Below are 23987 nucleotides of genomic sequence, written 5' to 3' on the forward strand. Positions count from 1 at the left end.
CAAGCACAAGGACGCCATTCACCCTTGCACCGCCTCTCAGTGTGGCTCTTTTCTCCGTTTCGGAGTCGAAATGGGACACGCTTTAAAACTCCGACGTGGCTAACTCGCGGCGGGCTTTCAAAAGGGGTTAAAAAAAAAAAAAATTGTTCTCTAGAGAATCAAACACAAATAGCAGCTGCAAAAAGTCATCTTCTCCAGGCATCGATATTTAAAGACATCAACAATCACCAATTTGATATTACGCTATACAGATTACAACGAATAAAATCGGACGATATATTGAGCTGATATATAAAAATTATCGATACATGGGTCAGGTAATTATTCCACGATATTCGGAAAAATATGACGGAAAAACAAACTTTTCATCCGTCTGCTGTGAATAGGACATCTATGGCCGTCAGCGTTTTCCGTGGTCAATCGGCGACACATAAAACCTTGGAGAGAAACTAAAATTTGCGCTTTCGAGTCATTTTGACGGCAGCGCTCTATGTCAAATAGATCATTTTAAGCATTTTTTTGTCCAAACTGCATGAGTGCCCTCTAGTGGAGAAAACATATTCCCCATTATGAAACTAAAAGGATCATATCTCTGGTTTCCATGGTCAATCGGCGCCAAATAAAATCTGGGAAAGAGGTTAAAATTCGCGTTTCCATTCATGTTGACGGCATCGCTTTATGTCAAATACAACTTTTTAGGCATTATTTGTCCAAAGAGCATGAGTGCCCTCTAGTGGAGAAAACATATTCCCCAATATGAAACTAAAAGGATCATATCTTCGGCTTTCCGTGGTCAATCGGCGCCAAATAAAAACTGAGATTAAAATTTGTGCTTTCGAGTCATGTTGATGACAGCGTTCTATGGCAAATAGATCATTTTAAGCTTTATTTGTCCAAAGAGCATGAGTGCCCTCTAGTGGAGAAAACACATTCCCCATTATGAAACTAAAAGGATCATATCTCCTGTTTTCCATGGTCAATCGGCGCCAAATAAAATCTGGGAGAGGGGATAAAATTCGCGCTTTCGCGTCATGTTGACGACAGCGTTCTATGTCAAATCCATAATTTTAAGCTTTATTTGTCCAAAGAGCATGAGTGCCCTCTAGTGGAGAAAACATATTCCCCATTATGAAACTAAAAGGATCATATCTTTGGTTTTCCGTAGTCAATCGGCGCCAAATAAAATCTGGGAGAGGGGATAAAATTCGCGCTTTGGCGTCATGTTGACGACAGCGTTCTATGTCAAAACCATAATTTTAAGCATTATTTGTACAACGAACATTAGTGCCCTCTAGAGGAGAAAACATATTTCCTATTATGAAACTAAAAGAATCAGATCTCTGGTTTTCCGTGGTCAATCGGCGCCAAATAAAAACTGGGAGAGGAGTTCAAATTTGCGCATTTGCGTCACGTTGACGGCAGCGCTCTATGTCAATAACATCCTTTTAGGCATTATTGGGCCAAAGAGCATGACTGCCCTCTAGTGGAGAAAATATATTTCCTATTGTGAAACTAAAAGGATCATAACTCCGGTTTTGCGTGGTCAATCGGCGCCAAATCAAAACTGGGACAGAGGGTAAAATTCCTGCTTTCAAGTCATGTTGATGGCAGCGCCTATGTCAAATATATCATTTTAAGCATTTTTCGTCCAAAGAGCGTGAGTGCCCTCTAGTGGAGAAAACATATTTCCTATTGTGAACCTAAAAGGATCATAGCTCTGATTTTCCGTAGTCAATCGGCACCAAGTAAAAACTGGAAGAGGGGTTAAAATTTGCGCTTCCGAGTCATGTTGACGGCAGCGCTCTATGTCAAACACATCATTTTAAGCATTATTCGACAAAAGGGCATAAGTGCCCTGTAGTGGAGAAAACATATTTCCCACTATGAAACTAAAAGGATCACACCTGCGGTTTTCCGTGGTCAATCGGCGCCAAATAAAATCTGGGAGAGAAATGAAAATTCATGCTTTCGTGTCATGTCGACTGCAGCGCTCTATGTCAAATACATCATTTTAAGCATCATTCGTCCAAAGAGCATGAGTGCCCTCTAGTGGGGAAAACATACTTCCCATTATGAAACTAAAAGGATCATATGTCCTGTTTTCCGTGGTCAATCGGCGCCAAATAAAAACTGGGAAAGATGTTAAAATTCGCGCTTTCGAGTCATGTTGACAGCAGCGCTCGATGTCAAAAACATCATTTTAAGCATTTTTCATCCAAAGGGCATGAGTGCCCCTCTAATGGAGAAAACATATTTAAAACTATGAAACTAAAAGGATCGTATCTCTGGTTTTCCATGGTCAATCGGCGCCAAATAAAATCTGGGAGAAACGTTAAAATTCACGATTTTGCGTCATGTTGACGGTGGCGCTCTATGTCAAATACAGCATTTTAAGCATAATTTGTCCAAAGAGCATATGAACCCTGTAGTGGAGAAAATATATTTCCTATTATGAAACTAAAAGGGTCATATCTCCGGTTTTCCATGGTCAATCGGCGCCAAATAAAACCTGGTAGAGATGTTAAAATTGTTGTCCAATTTGTTGTTGTTGTCCAATCCAGTCAATCCGAGTCCTCTATTTCCCATTTGCAACTTGTTCAGAATGCTGCTGTTCAAATTTTAATCCAGACGTGAACATATTAGCCCCATGCTATCATCGCTCCATTGGCTCCCAGTTCATTTTAGAATTGATTTTAAACTTTTCAGAAGTATAAAGTTCCGAATTTTTTTAATTAGGCTTTATTTTCAAGTTAGCGGGGGATTAATTACTTTGTTTGTTATTTGTTAGTTTCAGGGCGCCGGAGTGGCTAAGCTAGCGCGAGTCAATGGGGCACCGCTAACATTTTTTGAAATTTTGTCAAATGGAGTATTGATTTACTGGTAATGGTTTTCACAGTTAACTGTGTGTAATCCAAAATTGAAAATAGTGGTATCTCCTTTTTATTCTTAAAAAAAAAAAAAAATTGGCTGGCGAGTGCTACCTGACTTTTAACGGTTACCATAGTTGATCAACTGTGAATTAAAGAACATTAGGACAATAAAAACATGTTTTCTTCTACTTATTTTATTGTAATAAGAGCTGCTTTTTAGTTTTAGCTAATAAAACTTTTAACTTTCAAATGGTGTGATTAAAACAGCAACAAATGATTGACCTACAATTTCAATTTGTGTCTTATTACCTGTTTTCTGTGTCGACATATGGAAAAAACAAGTCACTTAAGCGTCATCCTCTCAGGCGACGACGCGTTCAGGTTCTCGCGCTTTTACCCGAAATGTCACGTCCGTCTTTATGCCGGTAAGAACATCTCTAAGCGCTCGTTCCGCATTCCCTCCGTCCCCGTTCTAATAACCAAATTTGTAATAATCACAAGTCTCACGCCGCGCTCGTCTTAAGAGGCGCACTTGATTTCCCAACAGCTCTACCTCATCTTATTAAGCACTTTAAAATATTTATGAATTCATGTGTCAATTTTTTCACACACGCCCCCCGACATGTGGGGTCGCTCACGTTTTTTCTTAGTAAATCGATGTTGAAAATCAGTACGTGTGTGGCTCCAAAAACTCTGTATAACAATAGCACCTGATTTGCAATCAGGCAGCTGTTCCCCCTTCCTCAAAGCAAAGACCCCCACGGCCGCTCGGCTCTCCGCGGGGGTACCCGCCGGAGAGGAAATCTTCTCTCTGAAACGGGCCAATTAGCTGGCACGGGAAACCATGAAGCTCCCGTCGGAATTTTGAGGACAAGGAACATCTATCGACGCTAATCTCTCACTTTGTGATGTTCAATAAACGCTTTAGTGTGCAAAAACTGGAATTGACCCCCTAACAGAAGCAAATTTATATCAAAATTTTGTCAGTCGTTCATGCTGTAAAGTTTTGTTTGTGTTAACATGGTTTTGCAGTTATTATCTCTAAAACCGTAACAGCACAAACGAGTTTTTTACAGTACAGGTTGTGATTTTTGACCAAAAACTTACCATTACAGGTTGTAGTGGTAAGTTTTTGGTTGAAAATTCACATTCAACTGGCACCCATGCAAGTCCATGCCATTGACACGCATGTACGTCCTTCCATTCATTTCTAATGGTAGAAAAAGCTGTGTGGTTGTGATTTTTGACCCAAAACTTACCATGAGAGCCCATTGAAATTCAACTGGCGACCAAATATGTCGATGCCATTGACAGCCATGTACGTCCACGCCATTGAAAGCCATGTACGTCCATGCCATTGACGGCCGTGTACATCCATGCCATTGACAGCCACGTACGTCCTTGCCATTGACAGCCAAGTACGTCCTTCCCATTGACAGCCAAGTACGTCCTTCCTATTGACAGCCAAGTACGTCCATGCCATTATCAGGCATGTACGTCCATGCCAATGACAGCCATGTACGTCCATGCCATTGACAGTCATGTACAGTATGTCCATGCCATTGACAGCCATGTACGTCCTTACCATTAACAGCCATGTGCATCCATGCAATTAACAGCCATGTACGTCCATGCCCTTGACACACATGTACGTCCTTGCCATTGACGGTCGTTTACGTCCATTACATTGAGGGCCATGGACGTCATTGCCATTGACGGTCGTTTACATCCATGCAATTGACAGTCGTTTATGTCCATTCAATTGATGGTCGTTTATGTCCATGCCACAGACAGCCATGCACGTCCATGCCACTGACAGACATGCACGTCCATGCCACTGACAGACATGCACGTCCATGCCACTGACAGACATGTAGTTCCATGCCATTGACAGCCATATACGTCCTTGCCATTGACAGCCATGTACTTCCATCCCATTGACAGTCATGTACGTCCTTGCCATTGACAGTCATGTACATCCTTGCCATTGACGGTCGATTACGTCCTTGCCTTTGACGGTCGTCTACGTCCATGCTATTCACGGTCTTTTACGTCCATGCCACTGACAGACATGCACGTGCATGCCACTGACAGTCATGTACGTCCATGCCACTGACAGCCATGTACGTCCATGCCACTGACAGCCATGTACGTCCATGCCACTGACAGCCATGTACGTCCATGCCACTGACAGCCATGTACGTCCATGCCACTGACAGCCATGCACGTCCATGCCACTGTCAGCCATGCACGTCCATGCCATCGACAGCCATGCACGTCCTTGCCATTGACAGTCATGTACGTCCTTGCCATTGACAGTCATGTACATCCTTGCCATTGACGGTCGATTACGTCCTTGCCTTTGACGGTCGTCTACGTCCATGCTATTCACGGTCTTTTACGTCCATGCCACTGACAGACATGCACTTGCATGCCACTGACAGTCATGTACGTCCATGCCACTGACAGCCATGTACGTCCATGCCACTGACAGCCATGTACGTCCATGCCACTGACAGCCATGTACGTCCATGCCACTGACAGCCATGTACGTCCATGCCACTGACAGCCATGTACGTCCATGCCACTGACAGCCATGTACGTCCATGCCACTGACAGCCATGCACGTCCATGCCACTGTCAGCCATGCACGTCCATGCCATCGACAGCCATGCACGTCCATGCCATTGACAGCCATGCACGTCCATGCCATTGACAGCCATGTACGTCCTTGCCATTGACGGCCATGCACGTCCATGCCATTGACAGTCATCTACGTCCATGCCATTGACAGCCATGCACGTCCATGCCATTGACAGTCATCTACGTCCATGCCATTGACTTCCATGTACGTCCATGCCATTGACAGCTATGTACGTCCTTACCATTAACGGCCATGTATGTCCATGCAATTGACAGCCATGTACGTCCTTGCCATTGACAGTTGTTTACATCCATTCCATTGATGGCCATGGACGCCATTGCCATTGAGTCGGTCGTGTACATCCATGCCATTGACAGCCATGTACGTCCTTGCCATTGACAGCCATGCACGTCCTTGCCATTGACAGCCATGCACGTCCTTGCCATTGAGAGCCAAGTACGTCCTTCCCATTGACAGCCAAGTACGTCCATGCCATTGACAGGCATGTACGTCCATGCCATTGACAGGCATGTACGTCCATGCCATTGACGGCCATGCACGTCCATGCCATTGACGGCCATGCACGTCCATGCCATGGACGGCCATGCACGTCCAAGCCATTTACAGCCATGTACGTCCTTACCATTAACAGCCATGCGCATCCATGCCATTAACAGCCATGTACGTCCATGCCTTTGACACACATGTACGTCCTTGCCATTGACGGTCGTTTACGTCCATTCCATTGAGGGCCATGGACGTTATTGCCATTGACGGTCGTTTACGTCCATGCAATTGAAGGTCATTTATGTCCATGCCACTGACAGCCATGCACATCCATGCCATTGACAGCTATGTACATCCTTGCCATTGACAGCCATGCACGTCCATGCTACTGACAGCCATGCACGTCCATGCCACCGACAGACATGTAGTTCCATGCCATTGACAGCCATATACGTCCTTGCCATTGACAGCCATGTACTTCCATCCCATTGACAGTCATGTACGTCCTTGCCATTGAAAGTCATGTACATCCTTGCCATTGACGGTCGATTACGTCCTTGCCTTTGACGGTCGTCTACGTCCATGCTATTCACGGTCTTTTACGACCATGCCACTGACAGACATGCACGTGCATGCCACTGACAGACATGCACGTGCATGCCACTGACAGTCATGTACGTCCATGCCACTGACAGCCATGTACGTCCATGCCACTGACAGCCATGTACGTCCATGCCACTGACAGCCATGTATGTCCATGCCACTGACAGCCATGCACGTCCATGCCACTGTCAGCCATGCACGTCCATGCCACTGTCAGCCATGCACGTCCATGCCATCGACAGCCATGCACGTCCTTGCCATTGACAGTCATGTACGTCCTTGCCATTGACAGTCATGTACATCCTTGCCATTGACGGTCGATTACGTCCTTGCCTTTGACGGTCGTCTACGTCCATGCTATTCACGGTCTTTTACGTCCATGCCACTGACAGACATGCACCTGCATGCCACTGACAGTCATGTACGTCCATGCCACTGACAGCCATGTACGTCCATGCCACTGACAGCCATGTACGTCCATGCCACTGACAGCCATGTACGTCCATGCCACTGACAGCCATGTACGTCCATGCCACTGACAGCCATGTACGTCCATGCCACTGACAGCCATGCACGTCCATGCCACTGTCAGCCATGCACGTCCATGCCATTGACAGCCATGTACGTCCTTGCCATTGACAGCCATGCACGTCCATGCCATTGACGGCCATGCACGTCCATGCCATTGACGGCCATGCACGTCCATGCCATTGACGGCCATGCACGTCCATGCCATTGACGGTCATCTACGTCCATGCCATTGACAGCCATGCACGTCCATGCCATTGACAGCCATGCACGTCCATGCCATTGACAGTCATCTACGTCCATGCCATTGACTTCCATGTACGTCCATGCCATTGACAGCTATGTACGTCCTTACCATTAACGGCCATGTATGTCCATGCAATTGACAGCCATGTACGTCCTTGCCATTGACAGTTGTTTACATCCATTCCATTGATGGCCATGGACGCCATTGCCATTGAGTCGGTCGTGTACATCCATGCCATTGACAGCCATGCACGTCCTTGCCATTGACAGCCATGCACGTCCTTGCCATTGAGAGCCAAGTACGTCCTTCCCATTGACAGCCAAGTACGTCCATGCCATTGACAGGCATGTACGTCCATGCCATTGACGGCCATGCACGTCCATGCCATTGACGGCCATGCACGTCCATGCCATGGACGGCCATGCACGTCCAAGCCATTTACAGCCATGTACGTCCTTACCATTAACAGCCATGCGCATCCATGCCATTAACAGCCATGTACGTCCATGCCTTTGACACACATGTACGTCCTTGCCATTGACGGTCGTTTACGTCCATTCCATTGAGGGCCATGGACGTTATTGCCATTGACGGTCGTTTACGTCCATGCAATTGAAGGTCATTTATGTCCATGCCACTGACAGCCATGCACATCCATGCCATTGACAGCTATGTACATCCTTGCCATTGACAGCCATGCACGTCCATGCTACTGACAGCCATGCACGTCCATGCCACCGACAGACATGTACGTCCATGCCACCGACAGACATGCATGTCCATGCCATTGACAGCCATGTACTTCCATGCCATTGACAGCTATGTACGTCCTTGTCATTGACAGTCATTTACGTCCCGTGCCATTGACAGCCATGTACGTCCGTGCCATTGACAGCCATCTACGTCCATGCCATTGACAGCCATCTACGTCCATGCCATTGACACCCATGTACGTCCTTGCCATTGACTTCCATGTACGTCCTTGCCATTGACGGTCGTTTACGTCAATGCCATTGACGGCCATGTACATCCATGCCGTTGACGTCTATGTATGTCGATTGTATTGATGCCAATGCACTTGGACTCCATCAACGGATATGTAAGTTGATGCCATTGACGGCCATGTACGTCATTATAACAACAGGAAATGACGTGGTATAAACAGGAAGTGATCTGGTATCAACAGACAGTGACCTGTAGGGGTTTATATACCAAGGCAAAGCCACCATCAAAATTTTTAAAGAAATTGCAGTTTCTTGTTACTACATAATCTTTTATTGATGGAAGTATGTAATATGTTTTCATTTTCCCTAAAAGACACCAATTGTTCTTTTTTTATCCCCGCCTTAACCACCGCAAAATCCTTCCGCGCCCCGAAGGCTGTATCCTAGACGGCTCTCTCTCCCAATTACCCGAAGACCCCAGGGACACTCCAGCTGTTTGGAGAGGTGGGACCACCGCGGAGCAGAAGGGGCAGCGGCTGAGGGAGCTCAGAGTCAAGTGCAGTCTGATTCAGAGTTTTTAACTACCTCGGAAAGAAAACTTTCAGAAGTACTGTTTTTAGGTCAAAATATCTCCAGTAAAGCTCCGTTGTATTTCTTCGGTCGCCAGCTTCTCAATGAGCCCCGGATGACATTCATCGATTGTTGTGACCTGCATGTTTGGCGTAGGGATTAAACGACGGCGACTTTGACAGCTGACGGCTTGACGCTGATTGATCGATGAGTGCTTAACTGGAGCGGACCCCTGACTAAGTCGCACTTCATCGCGACCGATTGATGGGAGTTGTCGGACCGCCCCGGCGACTCACCGTATCCTTTGCGGCGATCCGGCGGCGTCCTGCCCGGGCCCGGGGAGATGTAGAGGAAACCGTCCATGAAGGGGGACGCTTCAAAGGGGGACGTGCTCTCGGAAGTTGGGAAATCTAAGAGGGGGAAGATCACCACGAATAATCAGTTATGGATCAATTTGATCAGTTTATCACTAGTAAATGTCCAATCTGTTGAAGTGGGAGGGTTGGCAGCAAATGAAGAACACCATCAATGCTAGCCTAACTCATTGATTGTAACTCAAGAGTTCATTTTTGTTATAATATTTGCATAACATGCATTGTGGTAGCTAGTAAAAAAAGATTTACCGTAATTTTCGGACTATAAATTGCACCAGACTATAAGCCACCTCCCACCAAATTTGACATGAAAACGGCATTTGTTCACAGATAAGCCACAATGGACTATAAGCCACAGCTGGCCATAATACAGTGAGTATTATGGGATATTTACACCAAAAGATATTAACCGGTAACACTTTATTTGACAGTAGCGCCGTAAGAGTGTCATGAGACCAAATGAACCACCATGAAGCTTTGAACCAATTAGCTGCAAAGCTTCATTGCTTCAAGAAGCTTCATTTGGCCATCACTGTTCTCTTGGGGGGGAGACATTCAACCTCTGCTGCCAACTGCCGTCAACACTGTTGTCGTCCAACATGCCTCCTAGTATGCACTGCAGCGCTACAGATGTAAATAACAATCAAAATTCATGTTCTGTGCTAGTTATTTCTTCAGTTACTGTTCTAGTTGTTTCATTAATTGCTAGTTATGGGATTTGGTAACACTTTATTTGACAGTGGTTCCATCAGACTATCATAATTATGACAAGACACTGTGATGAGCATTAATGAATGTTTATAACAGATAATTTAGTGTTATCCAGCCAATTATCTCATTTTTGAAAGGATAACAATGAACAAATAACAATGAAAATTCATGTTCTGTGCTAATTATTTCTTCAGATACTGTTCTAGTTGTTTCGTTAATTGCTAATTATGGAATTTGGTAAGACTATATGACAGTGGCATCATAACACTGTCATAAGACCAAATCAACCACCATGAAGCTTTGAACTAATTGGCTGCAAAGCTTCATTGCTTCAAAAAGCTTCATCTGGCCATCAAACTTCTCTTGGGGGAAACAATACACCTCTGCTGCCACCTGCTGTCGTCCAAGATGCCTCCTAGCATGCATTGCAGCGCTACAGATGCAAATATCAAAATTGATGTTCTGTGCTAAATTTGTCTTCAGTTACTGTTCTAGTTGTTTCATTAATTGCTAGTTATGGAATTTGGTAACACTTGATTTGACAGTGGCATCATAACACTGTCATAAGATCAAATCAACCAGCATGAAGCTTTGAACCAATTAGCTGCAAAGCTTCATTGCTTCAAGAAGCTTCATTTAGCCATCACTGTTCTCTTGTGGGAGACAATCAACCTTTGCTGCCACCTGCCATCAACACTGTTGTCATCCAACATGCCTCCTTGCATGCATTGCAGCGCTACAGATGTAAATAATTAAAATTCATGTTCTGCGCTAATTATTTCTTCAGTTACTGTTCTAGTTGTTTCATTAATTGCTAGTTATGGAATTTGATATCATTTTATTTGACAGTGGCATCATGATACTGTCATAAGACCTAATCAACCACCATGAAGCTTTGAACCAATTGGCTGCAAAGCTTCATTGCTTCAAGAAGCTTCATCTGGCCATCACAGTTCTTTTGGGGGAAACAATACACCTCTGCTGCCACCTGCTGTCGACACTGCTGTCGTACAACATGCCTCCTAGCATGAGTTGCAGCGCTACAGATGTAAATAACAATCAAAATTCATGTTCTGTGCTAAATTTTTCTTCAGTTACTGTTCTAGTTGTTTCATTAATTGCTAGCTATGGTATTTGCTAACACTTGATTTGACAGTGGCGCCATAAGACTGTCATAAGACAAAATCAAACATCATGAAGCTTAGAACCAGTTAGCTGCAAAGCTTCATTGCTTCAAGAAGCTTCATTTCGCCATCACAGTTCTCTTGGGGGAGACAATCAACCTCTGCTGCCACCTGCTGTCAACACAGTTGTCATCCAACATGCCTCCTAGGATGCATTGCAGCGCTACAGATGTAAATAATCAAAATTCATGTTCTGCACTAATTATTTCTTCAGTTACTGTTCTAATTGTTTCATTAATTGCTAGTCATTGAATATGGTAACACTATTTGACAGTGGCGTCATAAGACTGTCATAAGACAATCATAACCTATCATTACCGATTAGCCCAAATATTACAAAAAATAAGCCACTGGATACCAAATAAGGGGAAAAAAGTAGAGGCTTATAGTCCAAAAATTACGGTAACTCATTCACTACCATTGACATTGTCAGATGTCCAATTATTCATGTTCATTTTTAGCGCAAGTCTGATTCGTCCAGCACCGTTAATGGCAGCCAATGAGTTAAAAATGTATTTAAAACCTAAAAAATTACGAATTCCTACATATATGATGCTTGACTATAAGTAGTGTTGCAAAGCAGTCAAGACTATATACCGAGGGGACACAAAAGCAGTTAAAACAAGAAAGATTGTTGTTTTTTTTTATTTTTAAGAGCAATTCTCCATCTGTGTCAGCCAAAGACATTAACATTGCAGCCTATGTAATCTGGTTCTGCTTATGTCACTCCTTCCCAAACATTCATGTTAAGGGAATGTAAATAAGCCAGCGTATGTGCTGTAACAAGCTTCCCTCCGCGAGTCTTCCAAACAGCCCCCGCGGGCCACTAAAGCTGGCCTCGCTTAAGATGGGACTGTGTTGTCTGTAGAGGCAGAGGAGGGGGGCCAGAGGAAGAGTCTGGCCTACGCTGATTGGCTGCGTCCCCAGTGAAGGGAGGGTGACATGATGGAGTGCTCAATTAGCCATCTGGTCGCCCGTGGCAACCGCCGCCGAGTGCTACCCTGCGAGCGGCGGACAGCGGGGCCGTGAAGACGCCGCGCAAGAATCGGGCCACACATAATAAATGCCGCTATAATTGGCTACATGTGTAAGGCAGGGGGAGTCCTAATGATAAGGTAACAAGCCCTGGACTGTTGACCCGCCAACGCAAGCGACAGAATCCAATCAAAAGCACTAAAAATGACTCCTTTCACGGCGTAAGATTATTTTTTTCACAGTTTGTCGGCAGTGTTCAGCATTGTGGATATTAGCAGCGTGGTCGCACGTTCGCCGTGCCAAAATAGATCCGAGGTGTGGATAAAACAACATCTTCATCTGGCACCTTGCGCCAACATCTTTTTTAGTCTATTCCGAGCCTATTCTCAGTCTACACCTGTGACATTTGGGACCGAAATGAATCATAAAGAAGTATAACAGGCAATATACAAAGAAGCACCCCAGTGGAAGCCTTTGACTAAAAGGGATCGAGCCATCATTGAAGCCGCCCCGGAGGTTTTCAAAACGCGACATCAGGCGGGCCCCCTTTTGCCGGTTATGCAAATGAACACGGGAAAATATCCCAGGGTGCTCTGGGGCGAGCGGGCGGATGTGTGACAACGAGGCCCGCGGGGCGAGGTAATGGAGGGTGGGCTTCAAATGAGCTGAAACGCTGGGACGGGAAGGTAGCGGCTCCACATAAAGGGAATCGGAAGCGAGGTATCGTGGGGACTGCGCATACTGCTACAGACTTTTGTTATATAGGGCACTCGAATAACTCATTGGCTGCCATTGGCGGCTCATTGACGATCAAAAATTTTAAATGGATTGGATGTCAGAGATCAAGACAAAACCTTTGGGGATCTAGCCTCGACAAGGGTGTAGGTTTGGTCTCAACCTTGGTAGGGACGATATAACAGGCAAAATAGATTTTGGCATATGGAATTCTTGGGGGTATCCAAAACTAATTTTGGGATGTGGCTTTTTTTGGGGGGGTATGTGGCATTTGTGTGGCACCCGCCCAGGCCAAACCCATGAATTAAAATGCAGCATTTTGAAAACTTAAGCTGTCACGTCTCCTGAACAGTCTCACCAATTTTGAGGAGTATTCAACTAACTCCCTGGGCGACAAGGACTCAAATGTGCACCCTGTAAATCGATAAAAATCTCACATTCGATTCAAAATACCCGATTTCCTGTTGGGTTTGGAATATGGGTGCAAGAGACTTTTGCACAAGGTATCGACTCCCCAAATTCTTTTGCTCTATGTTGAAAAAAACCTACTAGGACAGGCCATTTTTAAAAATTCAAGGCGGCGCCACTGAGCCATTTTGTTACATTTTTTTAGGGGTGTCAAAATTATCGCGTTAACGGGCGTTAATTAATTTTTTTGATTAATCACGTTAAAATATTTGACGCAATTAACGCACTCCCCCCGCTCAGACATATGTAAATGACAGTACAGTGAACTGCTTGTTTTATGGAGATTTGCCACTCTCTGCTGGCGTTTGGTGCGACTGATTTTATAAGCTTCAGCACCCATGAGCATTGTGTAAGTAATTATTGACATCAACAACAAAAACATTAAGAGGGGTTTTAATATAAAATTTCTATAACTTGTACTAACATTTTTCTTTTAAGAACTACAAGTCTTTCTATGCATGGATCGCTTTAAAAGAATGTTAATGTTAATGCCATCTTGTTGATTTATTGTTAAAATAAACAAATAGTCCTGTATTTTGAATGTATATATCCATCTTGTGTCTTATCTTTCCATTTCAACAATCATTTACAGAAAAATATGGCATATTTTATAGATGGTTTGAATTGCGATTAATTACGATTAATTACGATTGATTAATTTTTAAGCTGTAATTAACTCGATTAAAAATTTGAATCGTTTGACAGCCCTAATTTTTTTGTACCGTCGCAATGTTATCGAAATTTAAGCAAAGCCGCATGTACAGTATATGCAAATTTTGGTGAGTTTTCGTGCATGTTCAGGCCTCCTAATGTAAACTACTATAACGCGATAAAAAATCTCACATTCCATCCAAAATACCCAATTTCCTGTTGGATTTGGAATAAGGGTGCACGAAACTTTTTGGAGCAGTTTTGCATAACGTATCGGCTCCCCAAATTTCATTGCTCAACGTTAAAAAAAACTAATAAGAGAGTCCTTTTTAAAAACTCCTTTCTGTCGTTACTAGTTGGCACTGTAGGGTTGATGCAAATGACCCCTACCCTACCCCTTTAGGGTATGACACTCAACAAGCACGGGAAGTTTGGCGCAGATATGTTGTATATCTGCCAAGTTATGACTGTTCAAAATTTTTGGCAAGACAAAATGCTGAATGTCATTTTCACTTTCCTGTTGGACCCTTCTGCTTCAACCAAACTTCAATATTTTTCATCAGGCACCTGAACACATGTCTTAAGGCTCCCCTGATGCAGGTTTGAGGTCAATAGATTTTTTTCCCTTGGAGGAGGAGCCTGTCTCATAAAAAAATAAATAAAGGCATTTCCTGTCCAACTAGTGGGCGCTAGGCCTAATGGGTAATATTTCAATGCAGTCGTGTTCAGCCTAAAATACCTCACATACATGCCAAATTTGAAAACGATTAAACCTTGATGAAGGAGTTATTAGTCATTTACTGAAGTTGTCATTTTTGCAAAAAAAAATGGCCCATTTTGGTACCCCGCCCAAGACAAACCCAAGAATGAAAATGCACCATTTTGAAAACTTAAGCTCTCATGTCTCCTGAACAGCCCCACCAATTTTGAGGAGGATCCAACTAACTCCCTGGGCGACGACGTCTCAAATATGCACCCTGTAAATCGATAAAAATTTCACACTCTATCCAAAATAGGCTTTTTTTTTCTTGAAATAAAAAATATGTATATAATAAGCCTTGTTTTTTTCTTTACAAAAACGACCAAATATTGAAAGGCTTTTTTCTTTAAAAAACACGACCATGTATAGTAAGTTTTTTTTTCTTTACAAAAACGACCAAGTATTGTAAGGCTTTTTCTTAAAAAAAAAAAAAAAAAGACCATTTATAATAAGGCTTTTTCTTTAAAAAAAATAAACAACAACAACAACAACAACCATGTATAGTAAGGCTTTTTTTTCTTTAAAAAAGGACCAAGTATTGTAAGGCTTTGGAAAAAAAATGTATAGTAAGGCTTTTTTCTTAAAAAAAAAAAAAAAAAAAAAAAAAAAAAAACGACCATGGCAGGCTTTTTTCTTTAAAAAACAGAAAAAAAACGACCAAGTATTGTAAATTTTTTTCTTTAAAAAACGCCCAAGTATTGTAAGGCTTTTTTTTTCCTTAAAAAAAACAACAACCATGTATAATAAGCCTTGTTTTTTCTTTACAAAAACCACCATGTATAGTAAGGCTTTTTTTTTTTTCTTAAAAAAACGACCATGTATACTAAGTTTTTTTTTTCTTTACAAAAACGACCAAGTATTCTAAGGCTTTTTTCTTAAAAAAAAAAAAAAAAAAGACCATGTATAGTAAGGCTTTTTTTCTTTAAACAACGACCAAGTATTGTAAGGCTTTTTTTTTCTTTAAAAAAAAAAACAACCACGTATAATTAGCCTTGTTTTTTTCTTTACAAAAACAACCAAGTCTTGTAAGGCTTTTTTTTTCTTTACTAAAACGACCAAATATTCTAAGGCTTTTTTTGGGTTTGGAATATGGGTGCAAGACACTTTTTGGAGCAGTTTTGCACAAGGTATCACCTCCCCAAGTTTCATTGCTATACGTTGAAAAACCTAATAGGAGAGGCCATTTTTTTAAATTCAACGGGCCGCAACTGAGCCATTTTGTTAATTTTTTTTGCAACAATAGGGCTCTCGCACACGGACCCTAATAACTCCTGGCAGAAAATGGTGATCCGGTTCAAAATCTCAATAGGCCAAGTAGGCATACTGTACATACCCAATAGCCTGTTCTGATGCAGAAACTCCATCTGCAGCCTTTGGCCGGCACGTTGGGCCAAGAGGTACGGCGTGGAGGAGGTCGGATCCCCAGTGGCGCACATAACATCTGCGCCGCTGAAGACCAGCTCCATGGTCCGCAGCACGTCGGGCGTGACCACGGCGGCACACAGCGCCTGGACGCGGATAAAACCAGACGCGGACATTAATAATGCATGTCCAGGATGACACCAAAAATATTGACAAACATCTTCCTGGGGGTTTAAAACTCGGAGGACAAAGCTTCTATAAAACGCCGCCTCAAGACCGCGTAAAAGTTTAGGACGGAGTTCAGCTCGCTGATCTCAAAAGAGAAGTTAAAATAAGATCACATTTTATGACTTCCTGAGCGAGTCATTAAATCTCTAATCTTTTTTCGGGGAGAATACAGAGTGGAGCGAGGGAAGGCGGCGTTAAATATAATGGAAGAGTTTTAAAGAGGAACACAGCTGGAGTAACGGCGATGCAACTGTTTTCTGATGGGCTAAGACTTTTAGGGTCGCAAAGAATCGGAGAGAGCTTTGTTCAAAGGGTTCATCAGTCATGGCTACAAGAAGAAAGGCTAGCCGGGGAAAACACTGCGGCCGCAAACGTCGCTTCCCATCAATCCGCTCCATTGATGTGACATTGTGGACGGTGACCCGCGACAAAGCCGGTCCGGCGGCGGAATCTCAACGAGCAACCTTTTCCCTTTCAGCAAAGGAAGGGACATCGATCGGTTCGGTCTCAAAAGATTTGGAAACTCTTTGGACTTTTTTTTTTTCTATCTGTCGCGTACAATCTGCCTAAAAAATGTTGTCTTTTTCACAGATTAGTTGAATATTTCAGTGCGACATTGAAGACTGCTCATGTTTAAGTGCCATTAATATTTGTTCACCATATGGATATATACTAAAGCCTGGTCTTTGTGTCAAATTTTGAGGTCGGTAACTCGCACAACATCCATGCTACTTTTGCTAAGTCACTTGTAAGTCACTTTAAGTCAAAAGTCGACTTGCCCCTCCTCCTGTAAGGAAGGGATATCAATCGGTTCAGTCTTGGTAACTCGATAATGCGATTTCTTTTTAAACTGTTGCGTACAACCTGTCAAAAAATGTTGTCTTCCTCAGAGACTAGGAGACTATTTCACTGCAACATTGAAGAACAAAAAGTGGTATTTGGTATATGGCAGGGTTCACCAAATCTGGACCTCGATGCCATTTATCCTGTCGTGTTTTCTTCGTCTCTCTCCCTTAACACACCTGAATCAAATGATTATGTCATCAGCAACCTCTCCAGATGCCTGATAATGATCCTGATTATTTGATTCAGGTGTGTTGGAGGAGGGAGACATGGAAAACTCGACAGGAAAAGTGGCTCCGAGGTCCGGATTTAGTGAACCCTGGTATATGGCAAAATGGATTTTGGCATGTGGCATTTTTATTTGGTACAGTATGTTGCAAAATGGATTTTGGTATGTGGCATTTTTTTTGGTATGTGGCAAAATGGATTTTGGCATGTGGCATTTTTATTTGGTATGTGGTAAAATGGATTTTGGCATGTAGCATTTTTTTGGTATGTGGCAAAATGGCTTTTGGCATGTGGCATTTTTTTGTATGGAACAACATGGATTTTGGTATGTAGAATTTTTATTTGGTAAGTGACATTTTTTTTTTTTGGTGTGTGGCAAAATGGCTTTTGGCATGTGGCATATTTTTTTTGGTATGTGGCAAAATGGCTTTTGGCATGTGGCATATTTTTTTGGTATGTGGCCAAATCTATTTTAGTATTTGGCATTTTTATTTGGTAATTGGCAAAATCGATTTTGTCATGTGGCATTTTTTTGGTATGTGGCAAAATGGCTTTTGGTATGTGGCATTTTTATTTCTTAGGTGGCATTATTTTGTATAAGGCAAAATGGGTTTTGGTATTTGGCATTTTTTGGGGTATGTGGTATTTTTTGGTATGTGGCAAAATGGTTTTTGATATGTGGCATTTTTATTTGTTTTGTGGCTAAATGGATTTTGGCATTTGGAATTTTTTGGGTATGTGGCAAAATGGATTTTGGTATGTTTCATCTCTTTGGTATGTAGCCACATGGATTTTGTTTGCATTTTTAGTTGTTATGAGCCTTTTTTTGTATGTGGAATTTTTGGAGGATATGTGGCAAAATGGATTTTGGTGTGTGGCATTTGTAGTTATGAGGCTTTTTTGTATGTTGCAAAATGGATTTTGCTATGAAGGTTTTTTTTTTTTTTTTTGTGGTATGTGGCAAAATGAATTTTGGCTTGTGGCATTTTTATTTGATATATATGACATATATATTTTTTTGTGTCTGGCAAAATTGATTTGGGTATGTACAATTTTTTTGAATGTGGCAAATGGATTTTGGTACATGGCAAAATGGCTTTTGGCATATAGTATTGTTTTTGGTATGTGGCAAAATGGGTTTGGTATGTGGCAGTTTTTTGGTATGTGGCAAAATGGCTTTTGGTATGTGGTTTTTTTTTTATTATGTGGCATTTTATTTGGTATGTGGCAAAATGGATTTTGGTATGTGGATTTTTTTGGGCATATGGCAAAATGGATTTTGGTATGTGGCATTTTTTTGGGTATGTGGTATTTTTTTGGTATCTGGCAAAATGGATTTGGGGATGTAACTTTTTTTTTGGTGTCTGGTAAAATGGATTTGGGAATGTGCAAATTTTTTTGGTATGTGGCAAATGGATTTTGGTATGTGGCAAAATGGCTTTTGGCATTAAGTATTTTTTGGTATGTGGCAAAATGGGTTTTGGTATGTGGCATTTTTTTAGGTATGTGGCAAAATGGATTTTGGCATGTGGATTTTTGGGGGGCGGGGTGGCAAAATGAATTTTGATATGTGGCATTATTTTGGCATTTGGCGAAATGGATTTTGGTATGTGGCATTTTTTGTATGCGGCATTTTTTGGTATGTGGCAAAATGAATTTCGATATGTGGCATTTTTTGTGGGTATGTGTCAAAATGGATTTTGATATGTGACATTTTTAGTTGTCCTGTGCCTTTTTTTGTATGTGGCATTTTTTGTGGGTATGTGGCAAAATGAGTTTTGGTATGTGGCATTTTTATTTGGTATGTGGTATTTATTTGGTATCTAGCAAAATCGAATTGGGTATCTCCTGTAGCATTTTTTTTTTTTTGGTATGTGGCAAAATGGATTTTTGGTATGTTGCATTTTTTAAGTGGCAAAATGGATTTTGGTGTGTGGCTTTTTTTTTTTTTTGATATATGGCATTTTTGCAGGCCATGTACGTCCATCCCATTGATGGCTATGCACGTCCAAATTTTCCATTCACTTTAAATGCCAGAAAACCATGTGTGGCTGTGATTTTTTTACCATTCACATGGACGTGCACGGCCTGCAAAAATACCATATACCAAAAAATAAAATGCCACATACCAAAAAAATAAAATGCCGCATGCAGAAATCCATTTCGCCACATACCAAATACCACTTTTCGTTCTCGCTGTCCCCTCCATGTTTGAGTGCCGTTAACATTTGTTCACCATATGGACACATACTCAATCAACGATCTTTCCAATTTCGAGGTCAGTAACTAGCATAACATCCATGCTACTTTTGCTAAGTCGCTTGTAAGTCACTTTACGTCGAAGTGTGTTTACGTGGCAAAACAAAACAGAACCTTTTCGGGATCGTCCCTGCAAAATGACCTTCCGTGTCACAGCAATTACTGCAGTCGCTGGAGGGATTTGTGTGCGTTTAATGATATAAAGAGGTCCTTCGACACCTTCTTCTGGAGGTCGCGCGGCCTGCCGAGACTCGCGGAGGTCACTGAGATATGAGTTTCTAATGGCAACCGCGGGAATAGGACCAATGACGACAACAAAAGACCCCAAAAGGCCTAAAGTTGCGACGCAGACATAAATCACGTATATTTATTTGGATTGTAAAGTGACACTTGAAACAGTCACCTGCTATACGAGCTGACCGAGTGGGTGCAGAAAAGTCTTTGCTGTAGTCTTTGTACTCGACAAGACTCCCCAAGGAGTGGGCTTTTGCCAAGCGCCGCTAAATAGATATGACGCCCAACTAAGAAGAGACGTCTCGTTAAATCAGCTCGGCTGGCAACGCTGACGCCCGGATTCATCTTTTACATACATTGGTTGTGATTTATTAATGTACACTGTGATCTTACGGGGCTGTTTTCCAACGTTTGCGCTGGGTTGATCCCGTCCAAATCTGCCAAGCCCACTTATAGAAAGTTAACTTTTCCCAAAGGGTTTGCAGTAGAGTCAGCCAGTCATGTTTTTCAATTCGGAAGGCGCTTTACTTTGTTGAGCTGCTCCGAGTCGTGAAGGCCCTCAAGCACGCGGCGATACTTCCTCTCACGGTACTTCCTTCGGACGAAGGTTGCGCGGCGCTCGTTGGAAGCGCCGGAGTTGAGGTCTTCCTCTAAGGGGAGATGAGCTGTCCAGAAAGCGTTGGCTTTTTGGTTCCCTACTTCCAAGAAGAGCTGTGTGGTTAAGAAACATTAGTATTTGGGATGGGTATTAAAGAGTAAAATCAATTCATTAGCCGGGACTAGGTACCTCCACTAGCTCGTTGCTCCAGATGCTGCTGTCCAACTTCAAGCTCTGCACTTTGGAGACACTCGGACCGAGTGAGCCGTGCTGCCCTAGTGGCGTAGATGAGAAACAAACACGTTTGGACCAGAGTCGATTGCTCTAAGACTGTAAGCCCCTTTAACATACACCTGTTTAAATCCATAAACATAAATTTAAATCTGTTTAACATAATTATGATTGTCAAATGACGGCCTTATGGCGCCACTGTCCAATAAAGTGTTAGCAAATACCATAACTAGCCATTGATGAAACAAATGGAACAGTAACTGAAGAAATACAACCCCTAGCAAAAAGTATGGAATCACCAGTCTTGGACAAGCACTCAGTCAGACATTTTATTATGTAGAAAAAACTCAGATAAAAAGCTTGAAAAAATAATGAATTAGTTCAAAAGTGCAGCTCTTTAGCATTCAGAAACACTAAAAGAAATGAATAAAAAACATTGTGGTGGTCAGTAAATGTTACGTTTATAGAGCAACTACAGGGAATTAAATTCAGAATCACTTCATTCTAAGAAAAAAAATATGGAATCACTCCATTTTGAGTAGAAAATACACAGTCAATTTCCTTTCCTTAATTGGGCCCATGCCTCAGATTAGATCTGCCCGTTCATTAGCAGTTAAAAACAGTGCAGTTATCACCAGGGACGAAAGTGGGCCAGAGCGGTCAGGAACGCAGTTCCGGTATAAGATTCAGGGCCAGAATGCAGTTCCTGTTAGGTTTTGTGTTTGTTTTCTCCTAGTTTGACTTGTCCCTGTGATTGTCCATTGATTTCACCTGTTGTTCCTGCTCCAAGTATGTCCTCCAACCTGCGTCCTCCTGTGTCACCCACCTGTTTCTCATTGACTCACGTTACCCTGTCTCTGTGTCTATATAAGCTCCCCGTTTTTGTTGAGTCCTGTCGCGACATTTTCCCCCAGTTCCTCGTGTTTGTATGTTACTTATATTTTTATTATTAAAAAAAAAAAAAAAAGTAAATGCTTACATTAACTTAAATTTTGATAGATATCCTATGTTCTTCAATAGTTGAAATTGAGATTTGGCATTTAGTATGTGAGGAAATCCAGGAAGGCTGTTTTTGTTAACTTTTATTCTGCAAATCATTGAAAAAAATAAAATTTTGAATGAAAAATAAATAAATAAAATTTCTGGCTCCGTGGCGAAGTTCACGTAAGGGAGTTCCGGCAAGAAATTCTAGCCACTTTCACCCCGGGTTATAACACCTTGGACGGCTTCTGGACTGGATTGTGGTGGTCAGTAAATGTTACTTTTATAGAGCAAGTGCAGGGAAATAAATATAGAATCACTCCATTCTGAGGAAAAATATATGGAATCATGAGAAACAAACAAAGAAATAACAATCAAAACACACCTCTTTTATTTAGTTGCACCACCTCTGGCTTTTATGACAGCTTGCAGCCTCTGAGGCATGGACTTGATGAGTATTCTTCATCAATTTGCAGTTGCCAGATCATCCTTGCAGGTCGGAGCCTTGCTGTGGACCATTTTTTTCAATTTCCACCACAGGTTTTCAATAGGGTTGAGATCTGGGCTATTTGCAGGCCATAACATTGACTGGATGAGTCTTTCTCCAAGGAGTGGTTTAACAGTTTTAGCTCTGTGGCATGATGCATTGTCATCTTGGAAAATGAGAAACATATTTTCAATTGAAGGGATAAGAAAGCTGTCTAAAATTTCAATGCAAACTTGCGCATTTATTAAAGATTTAACCACTGCCATTTCCAGAGTGCCTTTGCCTGACATGCAGCCCCATATCATCAAGGACTGAGGGAATTTTGAGGTTTTCTTTAGGAAGTCATCTTTGTAAATCTCACTGGAACAGCACCAAACAAAAGTTCCAGTATCATCACCTTGTCCAATGCAAATTCTTGACTCATCACTGAAAATAGCCTTCATCCAGTCATTCACAGTCCATGATTGCCTCATAATTTAGCTCTGTGGCATGATGCATTGTCATCTTGGAAAATGACATATTTTAAATTTAAGGGATAAGAAAGCTGTCTAAAATTTCAATGTTACCTTGTGCATTTATTGAAGATTCAACCACAGCCAACTCTCCCCAGTGCCTTTGCCTGACATGCAGCCCCATATCATCAAGGACTGAGGGAATTTTGATGTTTTCTTCTTTGCAAATCTCAATGGAACGGCACCAAACAAAAGTTCCAGCATCCTCACCAATGTAGATTCTTGACTCATCACTGAAAATAACCTTCATCCAGTCATTCACAGTCCATGATTGCCTCTCCTTAGCCCATCGCAGTCTTGTTCTTTTCTGTTAAGTGTCAATGATGGTTTCCTTTTAGCTTTCCTGTATGAAAATCCCATTTCCTTGAGGCGATTTTGCAGTTCTGTCACATACCTTGATTCCAGCTTCCTCCCATTTCTTCTTCATTAGGGCCCGAGCACTAAGCGTGCGAAGGCCCTATTGTTTTGCAAAGGATTTTTTTTTTTTTTTCAGGGCAAATGAAAACGGCCAATTTGGAGGCCTGAACATGCACGAAAAGTCAAAATGGCTCAGTGGCGCCCCCTTGAAATTTTAAAATTGGCCTATAACATTAGGGTCTGTCAGCGTAGAGCGACGAAATTTGGGGAGTCTATACCTTGTCCAAAACCGCTCCAAAAAAACATTTACACCCATATTCCAAACCCAACAGGAAATCGGTTATTTTGGATCGAATATGAAATTTTTATCGATTTACAGGGTGCACATTTGAGACCTTTTCGCCGAGGGAGTTAGTTGGATCATCTTCAAAATTGGTGAGACTGTTCAGGAGACATATGAGATCTTAAGTTTTTTAAATGGTGCGTTTTCATTCACGGGTCTGACCTGGGCGTGGTGCCAAAGTCGGCCATTTTTTCGGCAAAATGACAAATTCAGTAAATGACTAATAGTTCATTGACACAACGTTCAATCTTATTCATATGTGGCATGTATGTGCAGTATCCCACCCTTAACACGAGTGCATTGAAATATTACCCATTAGGCCTAGCGCCCCCTAGTGAGAACAGGAAATGCCTTTTTTTTTACGAGACAGGTTCCTCCTCCAAGGGAAAAAAATCTGTTGACCTCAAACCTGCATCAGGGGAGCCTTAAGACCTGTGTTCAGGTGCCTGATGAAAAATATTTAGGTTTCGTTGAAGCGGAGGGGACCAAACAGGAAAGTGAAAATGACCGTCAACAATTTGTCTCGCAAAAAACTTTGAACAGTCATAACTCA

General features: G+C 42.3%; 1 protein-coding gene across 4 annotated transcripts in view; it reads right to left on the bottom strand.

The window, feature by feature from the left end:
• Positions 1 to 23987, bottom strand: part of LOC130928357 (structure-specific endonuclease subunit slx1-like) — a 157297-nt gene that overhangs the window by 51374 nt on the left and 81936 nt on the right. For all 4 annotated transcript variants that reach the window (XM_057854876.1, XM_057854875.1, XM_057854874.1 and 1 more), the window contains exons 11-14: positions 20713 to 20798; positions 20454 to 20636; positions 16105 to 16279; positions 9210 to 9323 (exon numbers count right to left, since the gene is read on the bottom strand). In XM_057854876.1, coding sequence (XP_057710859.1) covers positions 9210 to 9323; positions 16105 to 16279; positions 20454 to 20636; positions 20713 to 20798 — 558 coding nt within the window. The remainder of the gene's footprint in view (positions 1 to 9209; positions 9324 to 16104; positions 16280 to 20453; positions 20637 to 20712; positions 20799 to 23987) is intronic.

The sequence above is a fragment of the Corythoichthys intestinalis genome, chromosome 13, assembly GCF_030265065.1.
Source record: "Corythoichthys intestinalis isolate RoL2023-P3 chromosome 13, ASM3026506v1, whole genome shotgun sequence".
NCBI classification, from domain to species: domain Eukaryota; kingdom Metazoa; phylum Chordata; class Actinopteri; order Syngnathiformes; family Syngnathidae; genus Corythoichthys; species Corythoichthys intestinalis.